The sequence below is a fragment of the Gouania willdenowi genome, chromosome 22, assembly GCF_900634775.1.
Source record: "Gouania willdenowi chromosome 22, fGouWil2.1, whole genome shotgun sequence".
In the NCBI taxonomy this organism is placed as follows: Eukaryota; Metazoa; Chordata; class Actinopteri; order Blenniiformes; family Gobiesocidae; genus Gouania; species Gouania willdenowi.
Genome location: NC_041065.1, coordinates 29,732,938 through 29,754,854, shown reverse-complemented (window position 1 = coordinate 29,754,854; position 21,917 = coordinate 29,732,938). Strand labels below are relative to the sequence as shown.

The 21,917-nt window shown below is 34.6% G+C and overlaps 2 protein-coding genes across 2 annotated transcripts in view; both read left to right on the top strand.

Moving 5' to 3' along the window:
• Nucleotides 1-3,676, top strand: part of stac (SH3 and cysteine rich domain) — a 43,656-nt gene extending 39,980 nt beyond the window's left edge. Inside the window, 3 exon segments of the mRNA XM_028439001.1 lie at nt 376-427; nt 1,050-1,187; nt 3,557-3,676. Coding sequence (XP_028294802.1) covers nt 376-427; nt 1,050-1,187; nt 3,557-3,655 — 289 coding nt within the window. The 3' untranslated portion in view covers nt 3,656-3,676.
• An 8,113-nt stretch (nt 3,677-11,789) lies between these two features.
• LOC114456924 (antimicrobial peptide NK-lysin-like) lies at nt 11,790-14,472 on the top strand. The gene is made up of 5 exons (XM_028438998.1): nt 11,790-11,959; nt 12,047-12,132; nt 13,805-13,882; nt 13,963-14,117; nt 14,202-14,472. The coding sequence occupies exons 1-5, from the start codon at nt 11,911-11,913 to the stop codon at nt 14,275-14,277; spliced, it is 444 nt and encodes a 147-aa protein (XP_028294799.1). The 5' UTR covers nt 11,790-11,910; the 3' UTR covers nt 14,278-14,472.
• Nucleotides 14,473-21,917: the final 7,445 nt, after the last annotated feature.

Below are 21,917 nucleotides of genomic sequence, written 5' to 3'. Positions count from 1 at the left end.
GTGTTTATTTAAAACTGCTGCTTTTAGTTGTAAAATGTTACTTAGAATCAAACAACATTCTCTCAGTCCTCCTCTGCTACGATAACCACGTTTTAAAAAAAGAAAAGAAAAGAAAAAGTCCAGCCCATCCTGCAATAAAACCAGTAAATTCCAGATGTTTGTAATTTCCCGCTCACACCACGATGGAGGACAGTGATTAACTCCTTTCCAGGATGAAAGGGAATTGCTAACAGCAGTCTTTTTTATATACACCTTCTTTTGTTCACACACCTGCATCAGCAGCACCTACTTAAAGCCCCAATGTTTATTAGACGGACCACGTAAAGATTTAATCTCCATTTTTGTTTGTTCGTTGTCATTTTCTTCACGTTGCAGAGCAGGAGATCGGATCTTACTAGCTGATGACTCCAATGATGACTGGTGGAAGGTATGTGTGATATCACGTTACTGCAGCAAAGTGGTGACACATGGATTTTCCCAAAGTTTTCCATGAGAGACTGCAAAATTACAACAACTGTAACGACTAAAAGGATGAGTAATAATAGGCCAATCCAATACACCAATGTATGATTGATGATTAAAAAATGGCCAGAGCGCGACTGCTGCTGCCTCCAGAACCATTAGGAAAGTCATCACACATTCGAGCCCAGACTGTAGATAAACAGAGACATCTGGCTCATCTGGTGGCTGAATAATGGATACCAGGAGAGCAGATCAACAAACAAACACAAACAAGCACCTGATGTAGCAGCGATGCTCCATGCATGTGTGTGGACAGACGTCCTTCTACGTGGACAGACGTCCTTCTACGTGCGCTGCATTGCCTTCATTTATCAACGCGTTCGTACGCTCAGATCAAGATTCGGTATTTAATATCAATTCTGACGTGAGTGTACGCTAAGATCAGATCTCACGCCAGCTCTGACCTCGTGTAAATAGGACCTTATTCATGTAACTTCAGCTTTTAATCAGTAATGTGATGAATTATAGGTGAAAATACCAAAGGGACAACATTTAGTAAATCTATTATTTATTTATTTTTTCCTCAGGGGGTGATTGAGGACAGGATCGGGTTCTTCCCAGCAGCCTTTGCTCATCAGCTACAGACCGGAGACCAAGTGTTTAGATGTAATCGGACGTTCATCGGCTGCAAAGAACAAGGGCAGATCACCCTGAAGGAGGGAGAGGTAGTGTGACCTCACAAAGAGTTCGTGTTTACCTCAAACACTATAAAGGGGCGGGAAATATGCGAAGCACTGGTTAACTAGTTACAGAAAAAGTTATTATAATAATAATAATAATAATAATAAGGTGGTAGAAGCATGGCCAGAGGCTTCCTATTGACTCCCCAGTTCAAAATAAAACATGACAACCAAAGAACACTCAGGATTTTGTTCTCATCCCGCCTCCTTCATTTGTACTAGTTTACTAGTGCTGCTGCAAATATGTTTGCTAGTCAACTAGTAAATATTTAACTTTTACTAGTCAGGGCTTAAACTAGTAAACGAGGGACCATTTCAGACTTCACTAGTGAATTAGTAACATTACAACTGTATGCACTACTTAAAGGGCCCATGTTACGCTAAACTGACTTTTCTGTGCTTTAAATATGATAAAAGTGCACTCATGAATATGCATAAGTAGACCGCAAATCATCCTGTTTGTGTGGAGTTGATCAGAAAGTGACTTTTCAGAGGCCAAAACTCTGGAAAACAGGCGAGTTTGGGAAAATAAACCTCAAATACTATGTTTTTGGGGTTCTTAGAACAAATGGAGATGTGGGTGAATAATAGCATGACATGTGACCTTTAACTAGAGACATGAATTGAGGATTGACGAACTATCATGTAATAGTTTGTGCAGCTATGGAAAGCCATTTGAGATTCAATCTCAGTGATATCAACCATTATTAATCTCTAATCCAAATCCAGTTCCCTAATTGGTTGAAATGCTTTCGAAAGCCAATGGCAAGCCTGAAATTTCTTTCCCTGCCCCCTTTTTTTTAAGCAAATGACACTAGTGACACTTTTTGCTTCACTACTAAAGTTTACTCGCACACCAGTGAACCAAAATTGAGCCCCAGTAGAACTTAATAATGGTTCATGTCACTGATATAAAATGGCTTTCCATAAGCAGCTCACGAGTTAACTCGTGTGTGTTTTTTTGTGAATGATCTAATAAATACTTTTCATGCAGGAACATTTGGATATTAAACATGTGATATTCAGGTGGGATGGTAATCTCATCCATCACTGTGTTAAACATGTTCTAGATTGTTCTGTGTCGTTCCAGAACGAGATGTTCCTGCTTTTTAACGAGCAGAGATCCATGTTTGCTGCTATGGCTTTGTTTAGTCATATATCAGCTGCAGAGAATTGTTACACGAGGCACGAAAACGTTTTAATGTCAGTGAAAAGAAAGTTTTCTGAGAAGGTAAATGGATGAATAAATGATTCCATCATTTGATGGATGCAGTTTCACAAACATGGTAGATCCTGAAATTGCACACTAACGTACTTACTACACACTCAATGAGTATGTACTGTCTACTATATACTAGAAGTATGGTTAAGATGGTGACCTAATTGAGTGTTCCCACTGAAGTATACTTCCAAGTTTCCCAAGATGCAGTTGGAACCCACAACAACAAAAACCTGAATCACACTGAGGCTAAATATCTGTTATTTCTCCACTTTTAAAAGTTCTAAAAACATTTTAAGTGAGAAAGTGACCAAGTAGAATGTCAACATGTGCCCATTTGATCCATAAAACTCACGGAAGCACATTTTATGCCGACATTTCATATATTTTCTGAGATTTTCCAGCATTTACGACTGAAAAAACTTTCGGTTAACTCCAAAACAAGAGCCCTATTTACGAAAGCGTTAAAAAACTAGTGGAAGACAAGAAGAGATGCTTTTATTTTGAAAGGGGGATGTTTGATTTTTAAGCTTGAAGCCGGTCCCAGGACGATTTTACCTTCCGCTCGCAATGCATCATGGGACGATTGAGTATGACTAGTGTGCCAACCGTGCATACTTAAAAAATGTCCTCATATATCTGATTTATTTCATTGCTTACATACATGCTTGTGTTATTGTTAGATTTAGATTATGTTGAAATCTGACGTTTTGTTTTTAAATATCTGTGGGGGGAAAAAAATTGATATTAGCACATTTAATGGCAAAGATGGGCAATAATATCGGTGGGTTAATAACATCGCCCATCTCTAATAAACCATCAGATGTTATTGTAAATGGCTCTTTGGGGGTGTGGACTTATTAGAAGTATCGTAACACCATTTTTATATTAAACTAGTGCTTTTATAATCATCAGACCCTTAAGTTTAATATTTAAAATATAGATATTTTTATTTGTTAGACTTAGTATGAGTCGTACATTAGTAAGACATCACAGGTCAATGGGAGTTTTTCCCATGATGCACTGTCAAGTACATTCGATTTACAGTATGTAACTAAAGTAGATTATTAAACGAAAGGAAAATATGGTGGTTTAAATGTATCGTATTCATATTTTTTAACATCTTCACTTCCAGATCTGTGTGAGTAAGGAGTGCGAGCACAGCGGCTTCATCATAGTGTCCAGTGGGAAGAAAAAAGGCTTTGTGCCCTGCGACGTTCTGGAAATCCTTTGAGACGCTTAAAAGACGCCTGAGAAAAAAAAAAAAAAGAACAAGAGACGAAGAGGACAAAGAGGACAAAGTCAGACTTTAAACACTCGTGTGTGTGTGTGTGTGTGTGTGGAGCTGCTTTGACGGCGAGCCTTTGATTTCGAGACAACAACGCAAAGATGCTAAGCTGTGTTTAATTCCATCTAAAGAGGCTTTGATTATTCCCCTTTAGCTTCTTTCCAACACTACATGCTGACAGACAATTTACGTGGCGTTGAAAGGCTCTAAAGTGTAAAGTTTAAGTCATTTATGAAATGTTTTGGTCACTTCAGTCGACTTCAACCAGACTACAAGCGATGTAAATGTTCAGAAGACTAAAACTAAGACGTGCAAACATGTTAAATGTGATAATCAGTGTGGTTTTTCCTTCCTCTCACACAGGATTTCCCAGTCTGAGTGTGTAAGTGTGACAATGAGGCGGGGCTTGCGTTGTAGTAATAGAAATATGATCTATTTAAGGCACTGAAAACTTGAATGTTCAAGAATATGCTTTGTTGTACATATTGTACAAGAATAAAATTTGGACTTTATTGAGCCAGAATTGGTGATGAATCTGTTGATATAAAAAAATAAAATAAAAACATGCAGCAGATTGTGATTTTCTAGCTGAAATAATGTGTGGTATTTTTGTAACACAATACAGTGTGTGCTGGAATTAAAACTGATAATGAAATCATGAAGCTGCAACTCATAGGGATGGTGAAAAAAATCCATATTTGATTAATTGTGATTTTATTATTGATTATTATGAATTAATTCTCCAAAGATCGGTTATTTAAATGTTTGAAATTGTAACGCAAACCATGCAACCTCCCAATTTACATATTTCATTTACACGATATAGCGGTGAAATCAAATAATTCAGCAGACGACTGATGTTAAATGGAAGATCAAATTCTTGAAAATCTAAACGATAATTGTAATTAATCAAAAATCAGTTTGTAATTGAGAAATTAACAACCGCTTAGTGCAGTATTTTTCAACCTTCTGTTCGCGCCTGAAATGTCAATTAAATAATTAAAAAAAAAAATTCTGATTAAAATTTTTTAGATTATTATTCTTTTTTAAATTAAAACACCACACACAATTTCAAACAACTGTATTCTATACTTTCACTTCCTCAAATTTAAATTTAGGCAAATAAAATACAGTATAAAAACCAAGTAATTAAATAATAAAAATGATATATTTGTTCCTCTTGTTTTTCAAATTAAAACACCACACACAATATTAAACAACGGTATTCTATACTAATACCATATTCACTTCCTCAATAAATCTAGTTTAAAAAAAAAAAAAAGTATAAAAATAAGTATACACTATATCACTAACATGATGAAAAAGTAATGATTATTTTTAAAAATAAAATAAATTTATGATATCAAAATGGGGTCACAACCCAAAAATTGTTGGGAACCACTGCCTTAATTGCTCACTGCACGTTTATTGTAAATAAAAGGAACAAAATTAATTTTACTGAAGTAAAAAACAAAGGGTTGAAGATATGTTAAAAAATTATAAATAATAAATTAAATGGAGAGAGCTGAAATAAAACATTCATTGTCATTCTACAGACTAATAAATCTCTTATTTACTACTTTTTATTCACCGTGAAGGTGTTTTGAGCGTCAAAAATGTAAAATCCTTATGACAATATTTGTTTGTTTGTCTCTCGACAATAAATGGAAATTAAAGTTAGTGTTTTCTTTAAGGACATTTCTAAAGAATTAAGTTTTTGCTCTAATATACGTTCATGTTTATTGTTTAATGTTGTTCCAACTGAGTTTATAACAATGTAACTTTTGTAAGTTTCTAAGTTCCTGTTTGACTATGTCGCCACCTGCTGGCCTAGAGGAACAACGACATGTGTGACCCTTATTAATCACAGGCGTTTTAAAAAAAATAATAATTTGACAAATATACAGAAAATAAGAAAAATAATATCATAGAATTAGTAGAATCAGGGATTTGCACAAATATGCAGATAAAATACAATATTACCCAAAAAATTACTAATTACCGGACAATACAAATAGTAAAATTAAGAAAAATCACTTTATATTTCAACATTCTGATGGTTTATGTTTACTATAAGCAGTAAAAAGTGTTATTACAATGTTCAGAGAAGTTTGAATATGATAATATAAATACTAAATCACAAAAACCAATAGAGCAGCATCAAACGAAAGGCCCGGGGGCCAAACGCGGTCCTTTGGAGCATCTAATTCGGCCCGCAGGAGAAAGTAAACTGAGAAAACATGAATCATTGTGTGAATGAAATTTGACAATATTTCCCTTAATTACATAGAAATTGGTCACAAAATCAAGGCAATTTAAAGTAAAGATTATGTTGGGACTGATATTTGTCACTTTTGAATTTGATATTGTCGGTTTCTTACATATTTTGTATTTTATGTACACGTAGAAGTGCAAACTAGGGTACAATAATGTTTAAATGTCCTTATTTGGCCCCTGATCTAATATGAGTTTGACACACCTGTAATATAGAGTTACAGAAATAAGTCAAACGTAGAACTGAGCTAAGTTTTAAACAGCCCTAGTACTGGAGAATATGAATAACATTAAAATTATTATTATTATTCGTTTAGGCAATGCAAAATATGCGATAATACAAAAGAAAACAATAATCATAGTTGTAGTGATGAAGTATGGTCAACGCACTTATACAAGAGTCAAGCATTGGTACGATGGATCCAAAACATTTATGTCAGTCCAAAATAGATAATAGCCGGATTCCACCTTTTCTTGAATAAGTCCTGTTATTTTTTCCATTGTGTACACTTTTATGAGTTTCTGTTTCCATTGATCCACTGTAGGGGGGACACTGTAATCATCTTCTTAAACAAGTACATATTTGGTTTATTTAAGTAATCAGGGGGGAGCACTCCGAAGACAACGGGTCACTTTCAAAGTAAGCGTGAAAAAGATTTGAAATTTCATTCCTAATTTCCTCCCAGAATTTTTTTAATTTAGGGCAATGCCAGAAAATGTGTGTGTGGTCTCCAACCTGACCACAGAGTCTCCAGCATTGGTCTGTTGTTTTCTTATCAAACTTGGAAATGAAAAAAATTAGTTTTAAAATATCTAGTATTTACTTTCCAATGGACTGCGTCAGTTTGTGCCCACTTTCACATACGTGTTCCCAGATGTGATCGTCAATCACAATGTTCATCTCCAGCTCCCACCTTCCCTTCGCCTCCAGAGACCCCCCCCCACTCGCCTGCAAGCATTTATATAGGTTTGCAACATTTTTGTTTCTTATGAAGATTAATTAGAAAGTTCAGAAGGCTGCATTTTGAGGGAAAACCACTCTATGTGTGACGTCAAGTAATTTCTCAGCTGCAGAAACATATAAAAATCTGTTGAATTCGGCCCAAATTTTCCTTGTAACTGGTTAAAAGATAATAGAATTTCCCCCTCAAACAGATCATTTATCATCACAATCTAAAATCCATTTTTCCTGGTTTAAAAACTGCAATATCTGTAATCCTCATTGCCCTAGATATGGAAAAGATTCTGTTTAGTTTTATGGTTAACATTTTCCAGTTTTACAAAATGCTAAACTCAAAGCTAATTGAGTATTTGCCTTTTTCTTTTTTTTCCTAAAACATTTTATCGACAAATTGTATTTATTATGAGTGCTAAATTCTCCAGGCGTTCATAAAAGGTAACAGATTTAACTTGTTTCCTTGTACCAGTTTTCTACAAGTTTAAAAAAATAAAAGATATTATAAATAAAGAAATAAATAAAGAAATTCAATATGACGCTCACATTGCAAATGTACACGTACTGTATTAAATCTTGTATTTGAAAATCATTGACGTTCTCAGGAAAAACCCCCAACTGTCTGTTTGTCCCTTTACCCACGTTAGTTTGTGTGGTTTCAGAAGGTGTGATGATGATGATGGAGGAAGTTGTCTGAATTTAAGGTGTGAAGTACATTCTTTATGAGTGGTGAGGCTTTTTTCCCCACATACACTTTATTCTCTATCTATCCTTTATTTATCCATCATCCTTTATATTTATCATATTATTATTATTATTGTTGCTGGGTTGTTCTTTGTTTTTTTCTTTCTTTATTTCTTTATTTTTTTGTTGTTTGTTTTGTGCACCAACTACCAAGACAAATTCCTTGTACTGTCCTTAAAACTGTACATGGCCATTAAAAACATTTCTGATTCTGATTCTGACAAGGAGAACATGCAACGTGAAGCATCAATGCATGTATTTACAACACGTTTAGCGTTAGCTATAGTTTCATTTTAAAGTATTAATTTGGGTCAAACTATAAAAATGAAGCAACTTTCCGACCAGTGTCTACATTTAAATACAGAAAAACACCTTGAGTTTCTTCAACGTGATTCCCTCAAACTGTGTCACATTCGTGTTAGATAAGGAAACTAAAAATAGAAATAAAAAAGAAAGACATGTCAACTTGTGAAAGTTTCTCCCTCTAAAATTAGTTTTTTGATAATATTTGTTATACTGTGTTACAAATAGTGTAGAGTATTAGGGATTAGTGCACAAAGTTACAAGGGCCATCTCAGATATTTTCAGACAACATTTTATTTGAACTAGATTTATATTTGAGAAAATAAAAATAATATAGAATACAGTTGTTTGAGATCGTGTGTGACGTTTTAATTTGAAAAAGAATAATAATTATTTAAGCTCTTTTAGCTTCCTGCCTCTTCCTGCACTTATGTCTATTTCTGATATAATGTATTGTTTTTTAAATAGATGAATTAAAATAAATGAATAAATACAATTTAAAAAAAATATATGATTTTAATCAGTAATTTATTTTAATTTTATTAATACTGGACGTTTCAGGCGACCCCACATGGGGCCAAGACTCCAAGGTTGGAAAAACACAGGTTAAGTGTTGCACACAGATCCGTTTTTAAAGAGTCACAAGTATTTTCTAGAGCCTAGGTTCCCAAAGTGGGGTACGGGTACCCCCAGGGGTACGCAAACTATCATAGGGGGACGTGGATAAAAATGAAAAACACTGACAACATTGGAAACTAGAATATAAATAGAGCAGTTAACCTTCATGCTAGGTTAATGCTAATGTTATTGTTAGGTTAATGCTAATGCTAGGCTAATGTTATCGTTAGGTTAATGCTAATGCTATGGTTAGGTTAATTCTAATGCTGGGTTAAAGCTAAAGTCAGGTGAATGCTAATGCTAGGCTAATGTTATGTTTAGGTTAATGCTAATGCCGGGTTAAAGCTGATGTTAGGTGAATGCTAATGCTGTGGTTAGGTTAATGCTAATGCTGGGTTAAAGCTAATGTTAGGCGAATGCTAATGCTAGGCTAATGCTAGCTTATTGCTATTGTTAAACTAATGCTAGGTAGGTTCATGCTCGACTAATGCTATTGCTAGGCTAATGATAATGGTAGGCTAAAGCTGATACTGGGTCAATATTAATGCTAGGTTAATGCTATTGCTATGCTAATGGTAATGCTAGATTCATGTTATTGCGAGGCTAATGCTCATGCAACTAATGCCAATGTAGCTAATGTAGTGTGATGCGGGCCAGCATCTGCATACACACTGCATTTTTTAGTTATTATTATTATTATTATTATTATTATATGACATTACATTATTATGTTTTTTAATTCTGCAGGAGTAGGGGGTACATGGCTACAGGTTAAATGTCTGAAGGGGTACGGGACTGTGAAAAGTTTGGGAACCACTGTTCTCGAGCAGAGAAAATATTGTTATTTTCAAAGTAAAGGTATGTATGGAAAGTTTGTTCTATAAAACGTGTTTGCGCATATTTTTCTTCTCTCTCTCTCTCTATATATATATAAATATATATATATATATATATATATATATAGAGAGAGAGAGAGAGAGAGAGAGAGAAGGGTGTCCAATAAAGGAAAAAAAAGAGCTGCTGTGAGCAACTAACGGCTCTTAAAGGTGTGAACTGGTTTCTTACAAATGTGTCGGATGGAAAAAATGCGGTGGAGGGGAGAACATACAGTCATCACTATGTCTGCTTCACTTTTCTTTCGGTCATTGACCCCATAGCATAAAAAACAAACACATCATTTGAATTTATTTATTTATTTATTAGAAAATTGGTCAAATTTATTTTGAAAATGAAACAAAAAGACTTTTCCGGTTGGTGCATTGCACCATAGACATATAAAGGGAGATAGGTGTACGAAAATAGATAACTATTAAATTCCTCACATTAAAGAATTAATAAAAAGTAAGTGTCTACCATATATTACTTAATATTTTATCATTTTATTTTATTTTCATTACTGTATTTGTTCACTAACACACGCTCATCCACTACTAATGCAGGTGTGCCCCAAAAAAACACTTGCAAAGTGACTTTTCTGCTGTTTTATTGTCCAAATTCATTGCCAAAACAATGGTGGATATTGATTTTGTTCCACAGAAACTTTTTTTTTTTACCTTGTCTGCACATGCTGTTGAAGGTCAACACTATAGTTCAATCTTTTCAAGACAGCAATGCATGTTTTATTATTGCAATTAAATAAATACATTTATTTTATTGCATAATTGTGACCATCACCAGCCCTCCCTAAGGAAGGGCAAGAAAAACTGGTCACACTTTACTTCACGTTATACTGTACATAAAGGCTGACATTACGCTGTCATTAATTATTATTATATTATTATGTGTCCTTTGTTACCCTAACCCTACTGAACCCCGCTAGATCCCTCCACCTAACCCAAAAAATGCCAACATAGCTCCAAAGGTGTCATAAGCTAGTGCAGTGGTTCCCAAACAGTCCCGTACCCCTTCAGTCATTTAACCTTAAGCCATGTACCCCCTACTCCTGTAAATTTACAAACATAGTAATGAAATGCAGGGTTTTTCAACCTTGGGGTCGTGACCCCATGTGAGGTCACCTGGAATTCAATTGAGGTCCCTTGAAATGTCTAACAATTTAGAATAATAATAAAAAATATTGAATAAAAATGTGGGTTTTTTTTAATGTTTTGATTATTATTCAAATTGTATCATCACACACACACAAAACAATCTTAAACAACTGTATTCTATACTCTCACTTTCTCAAAAATAAATCTAATTAAAAGAAAAGGCAGAATAAAAAATATGTATAATGTATAATATATATAAAAACAAATATATATATATATATATATCTGAGCTGGTGCATTGTCACTTTGTGAACGAATACTGACAACAAAAAACATGAACAAAAGCTAATTCTAGAAAGAAAGAAAACAGTCTCTGGACACGCCAAAAATGTGTGATATTAAAATGACCCAAAAAAGTTGGGAACCACTGATGTAATGTCATATACAATGTAGCCCTACAGTGAAATGTGTCTCTGAATTTGACATATCCTGTTGAAGAATAATATACGAGTTTTATCCCACAGCCCAAGGCGTGTCAGTGCATCAGGTACAGACCTGTCTCGCAAAATGTGTCGCAAAACTTGAGTAGCGCGAATTCACGCGAGAAAAGTACTTTGTGCATCTGTAGCGGCAGATTCCAGAAGTTGTAACCGGAGATTGTGGTTGTACACGATAATCATAGGCACGAGTAATAAAAATAAATAAATAAAAAAAACGTGAGAAAATGTTGGATTTGTGTAAATATCAGTCTACACATTTGTGAATATTGTTTTCTGTGAATTCACATTCAGATCACGCATTTGTGAATATTTTCTTTGGGTTTAATTTTTTTTTTTTTTTTTTGGGTTTAAATTTTGACTTTACAGGTTCAATTTTTTAATACATAAGCTCACATCACATTCTACGAGCTGTCCCATTTCTCAACATGTCTACCTTCATAAAAGACCATCATCAAAAGATTTCATACACAAGACTTTATAATACACAAACAAAATGCAGATTTTCATCTTTGGTTCTCCTGTACTCTGTGATATTGGCAGTAGTGAGGAGTTTCTACAGTGGTTTTGTTTTCTGTGGTTGAAACCACAGCAGTGGAGGAAGGCAGCTTCACATTTCCTGATCGACAACACTGAAAGTTGTAATAAAGGCTTTTTTTCTGGTCTGTGACAATTATGACAATCCAGTCTTGGAACTTCTATATATGGATGTTTTGCACAGTGTTGCCACCCTGAGCTCTGGGTATAAAAGTCCCACCACCACCACCACCACCACCACCACCACCGACAACAACAGAAATCATCATCACTCCACTCGCAACGATGGAAACATCTTCAATTGTCCTTTTGTGCATTCTTGCAACTTGTTCAGGTTTGCTCTGTATTTACACTGCATTATATATTTATCAGCTTGTTTTTTTTTCATGTATTATAGCATTAATATGTTGATGTTTTACAGTGTGGGCTGTCCATGGCAGAACTTTGGAGATCAACATGAGTGAAGAAGAGCAGGATAGTGGGGATTCCTCTGTGGAGGCTCAGGCGGTAATAACAACACACCTGCTTTAACCTTTAACCTTTGTATATTATGCTCTAATAGAAAGTGAGTTGACACAAATGAGTGATATAATATTTAAATATATATATATATATATATGTATATATTTTATTCTGCCTTTAAAGCCAATAAAACACAATCCTGCAAGTTCATTAAATCAGTGCTTCCTCACATCCAACCACTGTATTTAGCATCTATCTTTTCAATGTATTATTTTTTGTAAATAAATAGAATAATGGATAAATAGATAAATAAATAAATAAATAAATAAATAAATAAGTAAGTAAGTAAGTAAGTAAAGTTTATTTATATAGCGCTTTTTTCAGACCAGGGTCACAAAGTGCTTCACAATTTACAGTTTAAAAAGGGCGCAATGCATATAAAAGTCCACTACAATGATGCTACAATGTATAAAAGAGTCCATTCACAAACAGGAGTGTGTCAAGAAAGCCTCCATAAAAAAGTGAGTCTTTAGATGACTTTTAAAAACATCCACAGAGTCCAGCATCCGCAGAGTGTGTGGAAGAGCATTCCAGAGACGAGGAGCTACCGCCTTAAAAGAGCGATCACCTCGTGTTTTAAAGCGGGTGCGGGGGACCATCAGCAGGTTTTGAGAAGAAGACCTCAAGCTCCTGTTTGAAACATAGGGCTGGATCAGGCCCTCAATGTACTCAGGCGCCTGGCCATGAAGGGCCCTGAAAGTCAGCACAAGGATTTTAAAATTCATCCTGTAGATGACAGGGAGCCAATGTAGGGTTTTTAAAATAGGAGTGATATGGGCTCTCCTACAGGTACGGGTCAGGAGGCGTGCAGCAGAGTTCTGGACCACTTGAAAACGAGCCAGCTCCTTTTTGCTAAGGCATGTAAACAGACTGTTACAATAGTCCAACCGTGAGGAAACAAACGCGTGGATGACCATCTCAAGCTCAGGACCAGAGACTATGTGTCTCAGCTTTGAGATGTTTCTCAGGTGGAAGAAACAGTTCCTGATGATCTGCTTAGAGTGACGTTCTAGGGACATCCCTTCATCAAAAGTTACTCCAAGGTTCCTTATAGAACTTTTAACAGTGCAACTTAGGGCGCCAAGGTGCTGTTTGATGAGAGGAGCAATAATGTCCGGGGCAACGACTAGGGTTTCCAATAAAGCAGGATATGTCTTATTCTATAAAGAAAAAAAAACAGGAAAGGTCTTCTTATTCTTTTTTAGACTAGAAAAATAAATAAATAAATAAATAAATAAATAAATTAAATAAATAAATAAATAAATGAAAAAAAATCATGAATTAATAAAGAAAGCAGGATAGGTCTTATTCTTTTTTAGACTAGAACAAAAAGCTGAATAAATAAATAAATAAATAAATAAATAAATAAATAAATAAATAAATAAGGCAGGATAGGTCTTCTTACTCTTTTTAGACTAAATAAATAAATGAAAAACTTGATAAATGAATACAAAATTACTAAATAAAGCAGGATAGGTCTTGTTGTTCTTTTTAGACTAGAAAAATAAATAAATAAATGAATGAATAAACAAATACATACAGTAAATTCATCAATTAAGCAGGACAGAGGAGGACAAGTGCCTGAAACTGGTTCACAAGGACATATTTCTTCTACCTTAGTTTATACACCATTAAAAGTTTCCCTTTTCACTTGTAGCTTCCTGGGAAGTGCTGGGTGTGCAAATGGGTTTTAAACAAACTAAAGAAGTTTGCTGGACCTAATGCAACAGCAGAGGTAATAAATAATATTAATGAGTCTAAATACATCCTAATGAAGAGAAACTCCACTGACTGTCATTGTATCTCTCTCTACAGACTCTGAAATCAAAGCTTTTATCCGTCTGTGATGAGATCGGTCTCTTAAAACCAGCATGTCGCAAGTTTGTGAAGTCACACCTCGGAGAACTGATCGAGGAACTCACCACCACCGATGACGTGAGAACAATCTGTGTCAACACAGAAGCCTGCAAGTAAGAAACACACCCATTAACTCATAGAAAACCTGTAAAGTCCTCACTCTGATTCATTGGATTTTTCTGCTTTTCATTTTCCAGACCAAAGCAGACACTGGACTTCATTTTGTCTCCAAACAAAGACAAACAGTGCATTGAAATCAATGACTTTTTCTGAGAGTTTTTAAGCTGCATTTCTAAAATCATGCTTTAACGCAGAGCTAGGCAACTTTTATCACAGCGGGGCCACAAAAATGTGTTTGTTTGATTGGAGGGGCCACATGATCAATATTCATATCAGCATTTAGAATGATGAGCAATCTGGGCAATAATAAAAAGTTTTTCTGGTCATTTTGTGTGTTTTTCTGTCATTCTGTGTATGTGTGTTGTTGTCTTCCTCTGTGTGAGGCATTTTATGCATTTCTGTTGTGTATTTGTGCTGTCATTTTGCATTTTTTTTTTTTGGAGTAACTTTTGTGTATTTCTGTTGTTGTTTTGCTCGTTTGTTAGTACTGTGGGTTTGTGGAGTCATTTTTCATGTTTTTCTTGTCTTTTTGTGTACTTTTTCTGTAATTTTGTATATTTTTCTGAGTAATTTTGTGTATTACTGTTAATTTTGTAGTAGTATTGTGTGTTATTGGAGTTTCTTTTACTGTATTTTCCTGCAATGTTGTATTTTTTTAATGAATTTTTGCTTTTGTTTTGTGTATTATTCTGTAATATTGTACATTTACTTTGGAGGCCACATACAATTAGGTGGAGGGCCGCATGTGGCCCCCGGGCCTCCAGTTGCCTGTGTCTGCTTTAAGCACATCATACTGTATCTAACTGATGCTAAGAATCCTTCACATTGCTTTGAATAAAGTGCTGATGAATAACAAAAGCCTCTGTTTACGTTCTTCTGCACAACTCAGACACACGTGTGAAAGTTTGTGGTGAAGTTTCCAGAAACCTTCTTTGTACTTTGAACAGCTCAAAACATTAATGTCAACTTTTGACAACAGAATTATACTAAAGTTTTTATTTATTTTTTACTTTAGATGGAAAATATCAAAGAAAAAAGAGGAAAAAAAGATTATTGGTTTGTTTTTTTTTAATTTGAATAAAAATGAACAAAAAATATGTTTTAATATCACTTTCCCATTTGATTTAATAAAAATTCTTAATTTTTTCATTTTTAATATTGTTGTTTATTTTGACTTGATTTGGCTTTTTTAAATATTGGGTAAGATTAAAAAAAAGATTTGAAAAAAAAATGTCAAGTAGACAATTTTTTACCATCAATTGTGCCATTTTAATAAAAAAAAAGTGTTTTTGTGTGTCTATATCTTTAAGGGTTAATTATATTATTCACACTAATGTATTTATCATTCATTAATATCATTCAATATGAATGAGAATATTGTAGCGTGCATTGAGATCTTGGCTTATCAATTTATATCTATTTTTTCTTAAAGCCTCTTGAAGTTTAATTATTAAATACTTGGTTGACTATATTTCTTTTCCTTTGAATACACTTGGAAATATTAAGTCAACAAATAATAACTTCATTAATGTCAACTTTTGATGACAGAATGATCCTAAAGTGGTATTTTTTTTTATCTTTATAGAAAACTTTAATAAAATTGAATGACATAAAAATATCACTTTTTCATTTTCCATTTGATTTCATAGGAATTATTTATTCATAAAAATCCTACAAAATTGTAAAGCAGGAATTATTTTTTTGACATAAAGGGTCAGATTCAAAAATATTTTTATTTTTTTTAAATGTATTATTTGATATAAATGAGAAGATATTTGCTTATCAAAGCTGAAATTATTTTGTTTATTTTTCTTATTGCCTTAAAAAGTTTAAATATTAAATGCTTGGTTATTAACAATATTAATGTTATTAAAAAAATAAAGATTATCTTTAAATCTTTAAATTTAAATAGAAATTAAATGAATACATTATTGACAGTTTTTATGCCAGAATACCAGACTTCATGTTGTGTACACTAGTTAAAATCAAGACGCCTCTGTTATTCGTGAACTGATCTGGCTGACATTTGTTAACTATAATCTATGGATGTGTACGCATCAACGCTCAGAGCCCGATTTTTGATTTGGGGCCCAGGGGGCACCTAGGGGCCCTCAAATGGAAAAAAAAACGAAAGTCAATTTCTCATTTATTTTGCGAGTCAAATAATACGACAATTGGTGGGACCAAATCATTGGCACATACCAAAATATAAATGAGGCCCATTACCCCGTATGTGTCACGGGGGCACCAGGGGGACCCCGGGGGCCCCATTTTCCAAATGACTACTCCTCCGATAGTTCTCGTTAGATGTGAATGCAGTTTGGTATGAATACTCTATGAATTACTATGATGAAATGCTCGGAGACCTTTTTTTTTTAAAAATGGCGTAGGGGGCCCGGGGGCCCACCCCCCATTTCCGGTATTTTCCAAATTTTTGGGAACATGGTCATGCGATATATCGTTTCAAAGGTAATTCAATGCAGATTACGATTATGCCTCGCACAATTCATCCATTCAAGTTGTTTTCTCATTTATTTGTGAGTCAAATATTACGACGGTTGGTGGTACCAAATCATTGACACATACCAATATATAAATGGGGCCCAGTACTCCGTACATGTCACGGGGGCACCAGGGGGACCCCGGGGACCCATTTTTCAAATGACTATTCCTCCGTTAATGCTCGTTGAATCTGGCTGTGATTTGACATGGACATTCTAAGAGCGGATGTCAAGAGCCTCTCGGAGACCGTTTTGAAAGGGGAGGGATGGGGGCCCTGGGGCCCACCCCCTTTTCTGGTAATTTCTACATTCATCGGAACATAATGATAGTCGTGTGATATATAATTTCAAAAGCAATTCAACGTAGAGTACGATTTTACGTCATTTGTTTTACTCGGTGGAATCGAGTCATTTCACTGAATTCTTGGGAAAGTGTACGTGCTGTATTTCACAGGTTCAGCAATAGTTCAAGAACTTATTTTAACACCTTTGCCTCATATTTCAGTGGTCAGTGAAGCTAAAACCACATCCCTTACACTTCCCTTAGTGATGCTTTAGATGTGGTTTTCACAAGTGTTATAAAAATTTTCTTCTCTCTTTCCACTACCGTCATGTTTTTCATGCGTATGATGATTAGATTACAGATTTTAATCTGTGTGATGATGTTTCATTGGGTCAGAGTATAAAATCTATTGGTACAGAGTGTTATCATCAGACCTGCAACCATGAAAACACCTGCAGCCCTGCTTCTGTGCATGTTGGTCACAAGTTCAGGTTTGCTTTTTATTCATATGATTTATACGGAAACTTATTGCATTCACAGAAGAAAAAAAGTTTAGTTTTTTCTGAATTGATGAGATAAAAACAAGTATATTTTTTAAAAAACTTGGCCCCATTTTTCTGTTTTTTTAGGAAATGTTTTTTTTTAGATGAAGTCATTTTTATAGAAAATATTTTTGTTTTTTTCTGAATTGATGAGGTAAAAACAAGTAAGTTAAAAAAATTGGCCCTGTTTTTCAGTTTTTATAGGAAATATTTATCATTTTTTCTGAGAGAATGAGATCATTAATTTTTACAGGAATTTTTTTTTTTGGTTTTTCCGAATTGATGAGAAGTAAATTTTTAAAAAATGCCATTTTTTTCTGTTTTTATAGGAAATATTTTTAGTTTTTTTCTGAGATTATGAGATATTTTTATATAAGAAGTAGTTTTTGGTTTTCTGAGATAATGAGAATTTTTTTAACAGGAAATATTTTTTGCTTTTTTCTGAATTGATGAGATAAAAGCAAGTATATTTTTTAAAAAACTTGGCCCCATTTTTCTGTTTTTTTAGGAAATGTTTTTTTTAGATGAAGTCATTTTTATAGAAAATATTTTTGTTTTTTTCTGAATTGATGAGGTAAAAACAAGTAAGTTAAAAAAATTGGCCCTGTTTTTCAGTTTTTATAGGAAATATTTATCATTTTTTCTGAGAGAATGAGATCATTAATTTTTACAGGAATTTTTTTTTTTGGTTTTTCCGAATTGATGAGAAGTAAATTTTTAAAAAATGCCATTTTTTTCTGTTTTTATAGGAAATATTTTTAGTTTTTTTCTGAGATGTTGAGATATTTTTATATAAGAAGTAGTTTTTGGTTTTCTGAGATAATTTTTTTAACAGGAAATATTTTTTGCTTTTTTCTGAATTGATGAGATAAAAACAAGTAAATAAAAAAAAAATTGGCTCTTTTTTTCTGTTTTTATAGGAACCGTTTTGTGTTTTCTGAGTTGATTTAATTTTGTTATAGGAAATATTTAAAAAATAAAAGTTTCCTGAGTGACTGCAATAAGCTTCCGTCGATTTATATACACATGTTTCTCTCTCTCTAGTATAGTAAGTGTAATGTTGTCTGATTTACATTGTCACAGTGTGGGAAACCTATGGGAGAATCTCAGAGGTGGACGTTGAGGGTGAAAAGAAAGTTGATGTGGAAACATTGAAAGCAGCACACGGGGTAAGGTATAAAAAAAATCTGTTTTTTTAGTCAATTTAAGAAAAAATTCAAGAGGACGAGAAAGATAAATGTGTTTGAATATGTTTTATGTTTCCTGTACACCACAGTGTCAAACTTAAAACCACAGAAATTGGTTAAAAGTTGCAAATTAGAGTGACCAAAAACGGACAGAAAAAGTGGTAAAAAGGTTCAAAGTGTCAATATTGGAACGATTAGTAGGAACGTTTAGTTTAAACTGGCAAATAATGGGCATGACAAATCGTGAATGTGGTTAAACTGTCAAAAAATGAGCATGAAATATAGTGAAAAGAGGCTAAAAGTGACAATAATGGGTCAACATATGAGACATTAGATGGAAAAGTGGTGGAAAGGGTTTATAAGTGCCGAAAATGTCTTGAAATTGGAAAAAATTGCAGAAAAGACTTTGGAATTTGACGGAGAAGTGGCAGAAAAGGGAGTAATGTATCAAAAATACATTAAAAGGAGCAAAAATATGACAAGAAAAAAGTGATGAAAACAGGTTCAAATATAGCAAGCTTGATGTAGTTGCAGTACAAGGGTAAAATTCGTAAAAAAGGGCACAAAATAAAAAAAAAATCTTAGTTTCTTGACGGCGTCCGGCGACCCCCTCCCAGTGCCTCGAGACCCCAAATGCTGTTCTGACCCCAAGGTTGAGAACCCCCGCTTTAGAGTATCCAAGGTAAAAGTAAAAAATTGTGTACATAATTAAATAATTCACATGCCTTTTTACATCTTGGCCAGGGGACTACAGATGAAAAATAGCCTCCTGGCTAATTCTGGCTTTTTTTAACCATGTTTGTTCATAGGTTATATGAAATTGCACTGTCCCCTTTCAAATAAACCAATACAATACAATGTAATTACACAAATCCAATGAAATGTAGAAAAAGCTTTTAAAAATGTTCTACAATCCTGAAATTCTCACAAGCAATTCCACATAATTCTTGTAAATTACACAAATATTTGTCACAAAATGAAAGACTTGTGAATATTCTAGCTCACACTATGTGCTACAACAGTAATGATTAATCTCCAGTCCAGTTAAGGTGAACAATTACATACACTCCAATGGTTAATACCATTGACATATCAACCAGTGAGTCATCCGTAATTTATAGGAAAACAACATCTTTGAAAATACATCTTGGTAAGTAGTTTTTATTTTTTGACATTTAAACATTTTTTAGTTTGACTATGTTGTGACAGTTTCTCACAGCTCATTAAACAACAAATTTCATCACTACAATCATAAAAAATTCAAATTTCCAAGGAAAACAAAGGAGCCAAGAAAACACAACCTGTTTGGCACTGAATGCACATCTTTTATGTTTTCCTGAGTGGCTTCAGAAAGGTCGAGTCCTTTCATCTTTAGTCTCTTTGCCTCGAGAAAACCAAGAAAACCTCAAAGGAGTTTGATTATCTGGAAACCACCTCTTTGACCTTCTGTCTGTGGGCAGATGTTAGATATTTTTATCTCCTGGGTATTTGTTACACTCTGACCACAAAGGTGTGTGTGTGTGTGTGCGTGTGTGTGTGTGTGTGCGTGTGTGTGTGTGTGTTCTTTCACACTGTTGTTCTTCCCGTCTGCAATAACTCCTCCTACATCGTTTGCCCGATTTTGACAATTAAGCTATCAAAACGTTCAGAAAATTCACCCCATTTTCAACCTCATTGCTAATGTTAAGCTAATGCTAGGTTAATGCAAATGCTAGCTTAATGCTCATGCTAGGTTAATGCTATTGCTAGGTAAATGCTAATGCTAGATTTGTGTTAATGCTACTGCTAGATTAATGCTAATGCTAGATTTGTGTTAATGCTAGCTTAGTGCTAATGATAGCTTAGTGCTAATGCTAGGTTAATGCTACTGTTAGGCGAATGCTAATGCTAGATTTGTGTTAATGCTATTGCTAGGTTAATGCTAATGTTAGGTTGATGTTAATGCTAGGTTAGTGATAATGCTAGGTTAATGCTACTGCGAGACGGATGCTAATGCTAGATTAATGCTATTGGTAGGTTGATGCTAATGCTTGGCTGATGTTAATGCTAGATTAATGCTAATGCTAGACTGATACTAAGGCTAGAATAATGCTATTACTTGGTGAATGTTAATGTTAGGCTAATGCTATGCTAGCTAATGTTAATGCACGGAGATGTTAACTTTTTCACCTTAATAAATCATTCTCGTAGTCCCTGTGAGGGTAATAAAAGTGTTAACGGGGTGATTGGGGGGTCTTTCATCCCCTCTGCTGTCTCTGGCCAGAAAACAGGACTTGCAACTTTCCCTGCCTCCGACGCAGTGACAAGACGTCCTGCTTTATGGCAGCCCAATACAAACTAATGCTAGATTATGACCAGCCATGTACACGGTTGTCGACAAATTCACTTTTGAGCAACTCCATGCAGTGACAGCTCAGCAGCAGCACACAGCAATCATGCACACTGTTGTCACGCACACACACTCAGCTCAGCGCTTCATCAGGCAGCACACACACAAATATCCATCCATTTTCAGAGCCACTTTGTCAGCACACAAACACATCTCCACACTCCCTTCTGTATTACTACCACTATATGTGTGACTATATGTGTGAAGGCACCCTTAGTTTTACTGTTGTATTAGGATTTTTCAGTGATCGGTTGCTACTGTCTTGGGAGAGCAAAGGTGCACATGTAGCTGTAGGGTGCCACATGTTTACGACGGTGACATAACCAAGAGGGACCTTTAGGGGGAGCGCTAAGCACTAGCTAGCTGCATCCTCACTTGCATTTTCTTCAGGAAATGCAAATATTCTAGTTTCTAATGTTCTTTCTCTCTGCAGCTCAGAGTTCAACCCAAGTGCGTGGCCTGTAAAATGGCTTTGATGAGTGTGCAGGACTACAGTCAACCAAATGAGAGTGAAAAGGTGTGATCGGTGTCGACAAGTCAAAATAAGTCACCCACTTTGGCATCATTTTATTTCTTTTTTAACAAATCTTTTCTCTTCCAGAGTCTGAAACGCAAGCTGTACAATGCCTGCACGTACATGGAAGATTTACGTGCTGTGTGCAAAAGGTTTGTGAAAAAACATCTTCAGGAGTTGATCAAAGGACTGAAAACTAACGAGGATGTGGAGACGATCTGCATCAACGCAAAAGCTTGCAAGTGAGTCAAGGACACGTTTGAAATCCACATAAGCATGTTTAACATTAGTTTTAGCCACTATTATTACCTAGTAGGGATTTCAGGTAATTAAATAAAAATGCTATTTTAGACATTTAGGATTTACGTAAACGGATT

Coding starts and splice junctions, on each gene's coding strand:
- LOC114456924 (XM_028438998.1), top strand. CDS start 11,911: ATGGAAACATCTTCAATTGTCCTTTTGTGCATTCTTGCAACTTGTTCA. Junction 12,133..13,804: donor CCTCTGTGGAGGCTCAGGCG/GTAATAACAACA, acceptor TTTCACTTGTAG/CTTCCTGGGAAGTGCTGGGT. Junction 13,883..13,962: donor GACCTAATGCAACAGCAGAG/GTAATAAATAAT, acceptor CTCTCTCTACAG/ACTCTGAAATCAAAGCTTTT.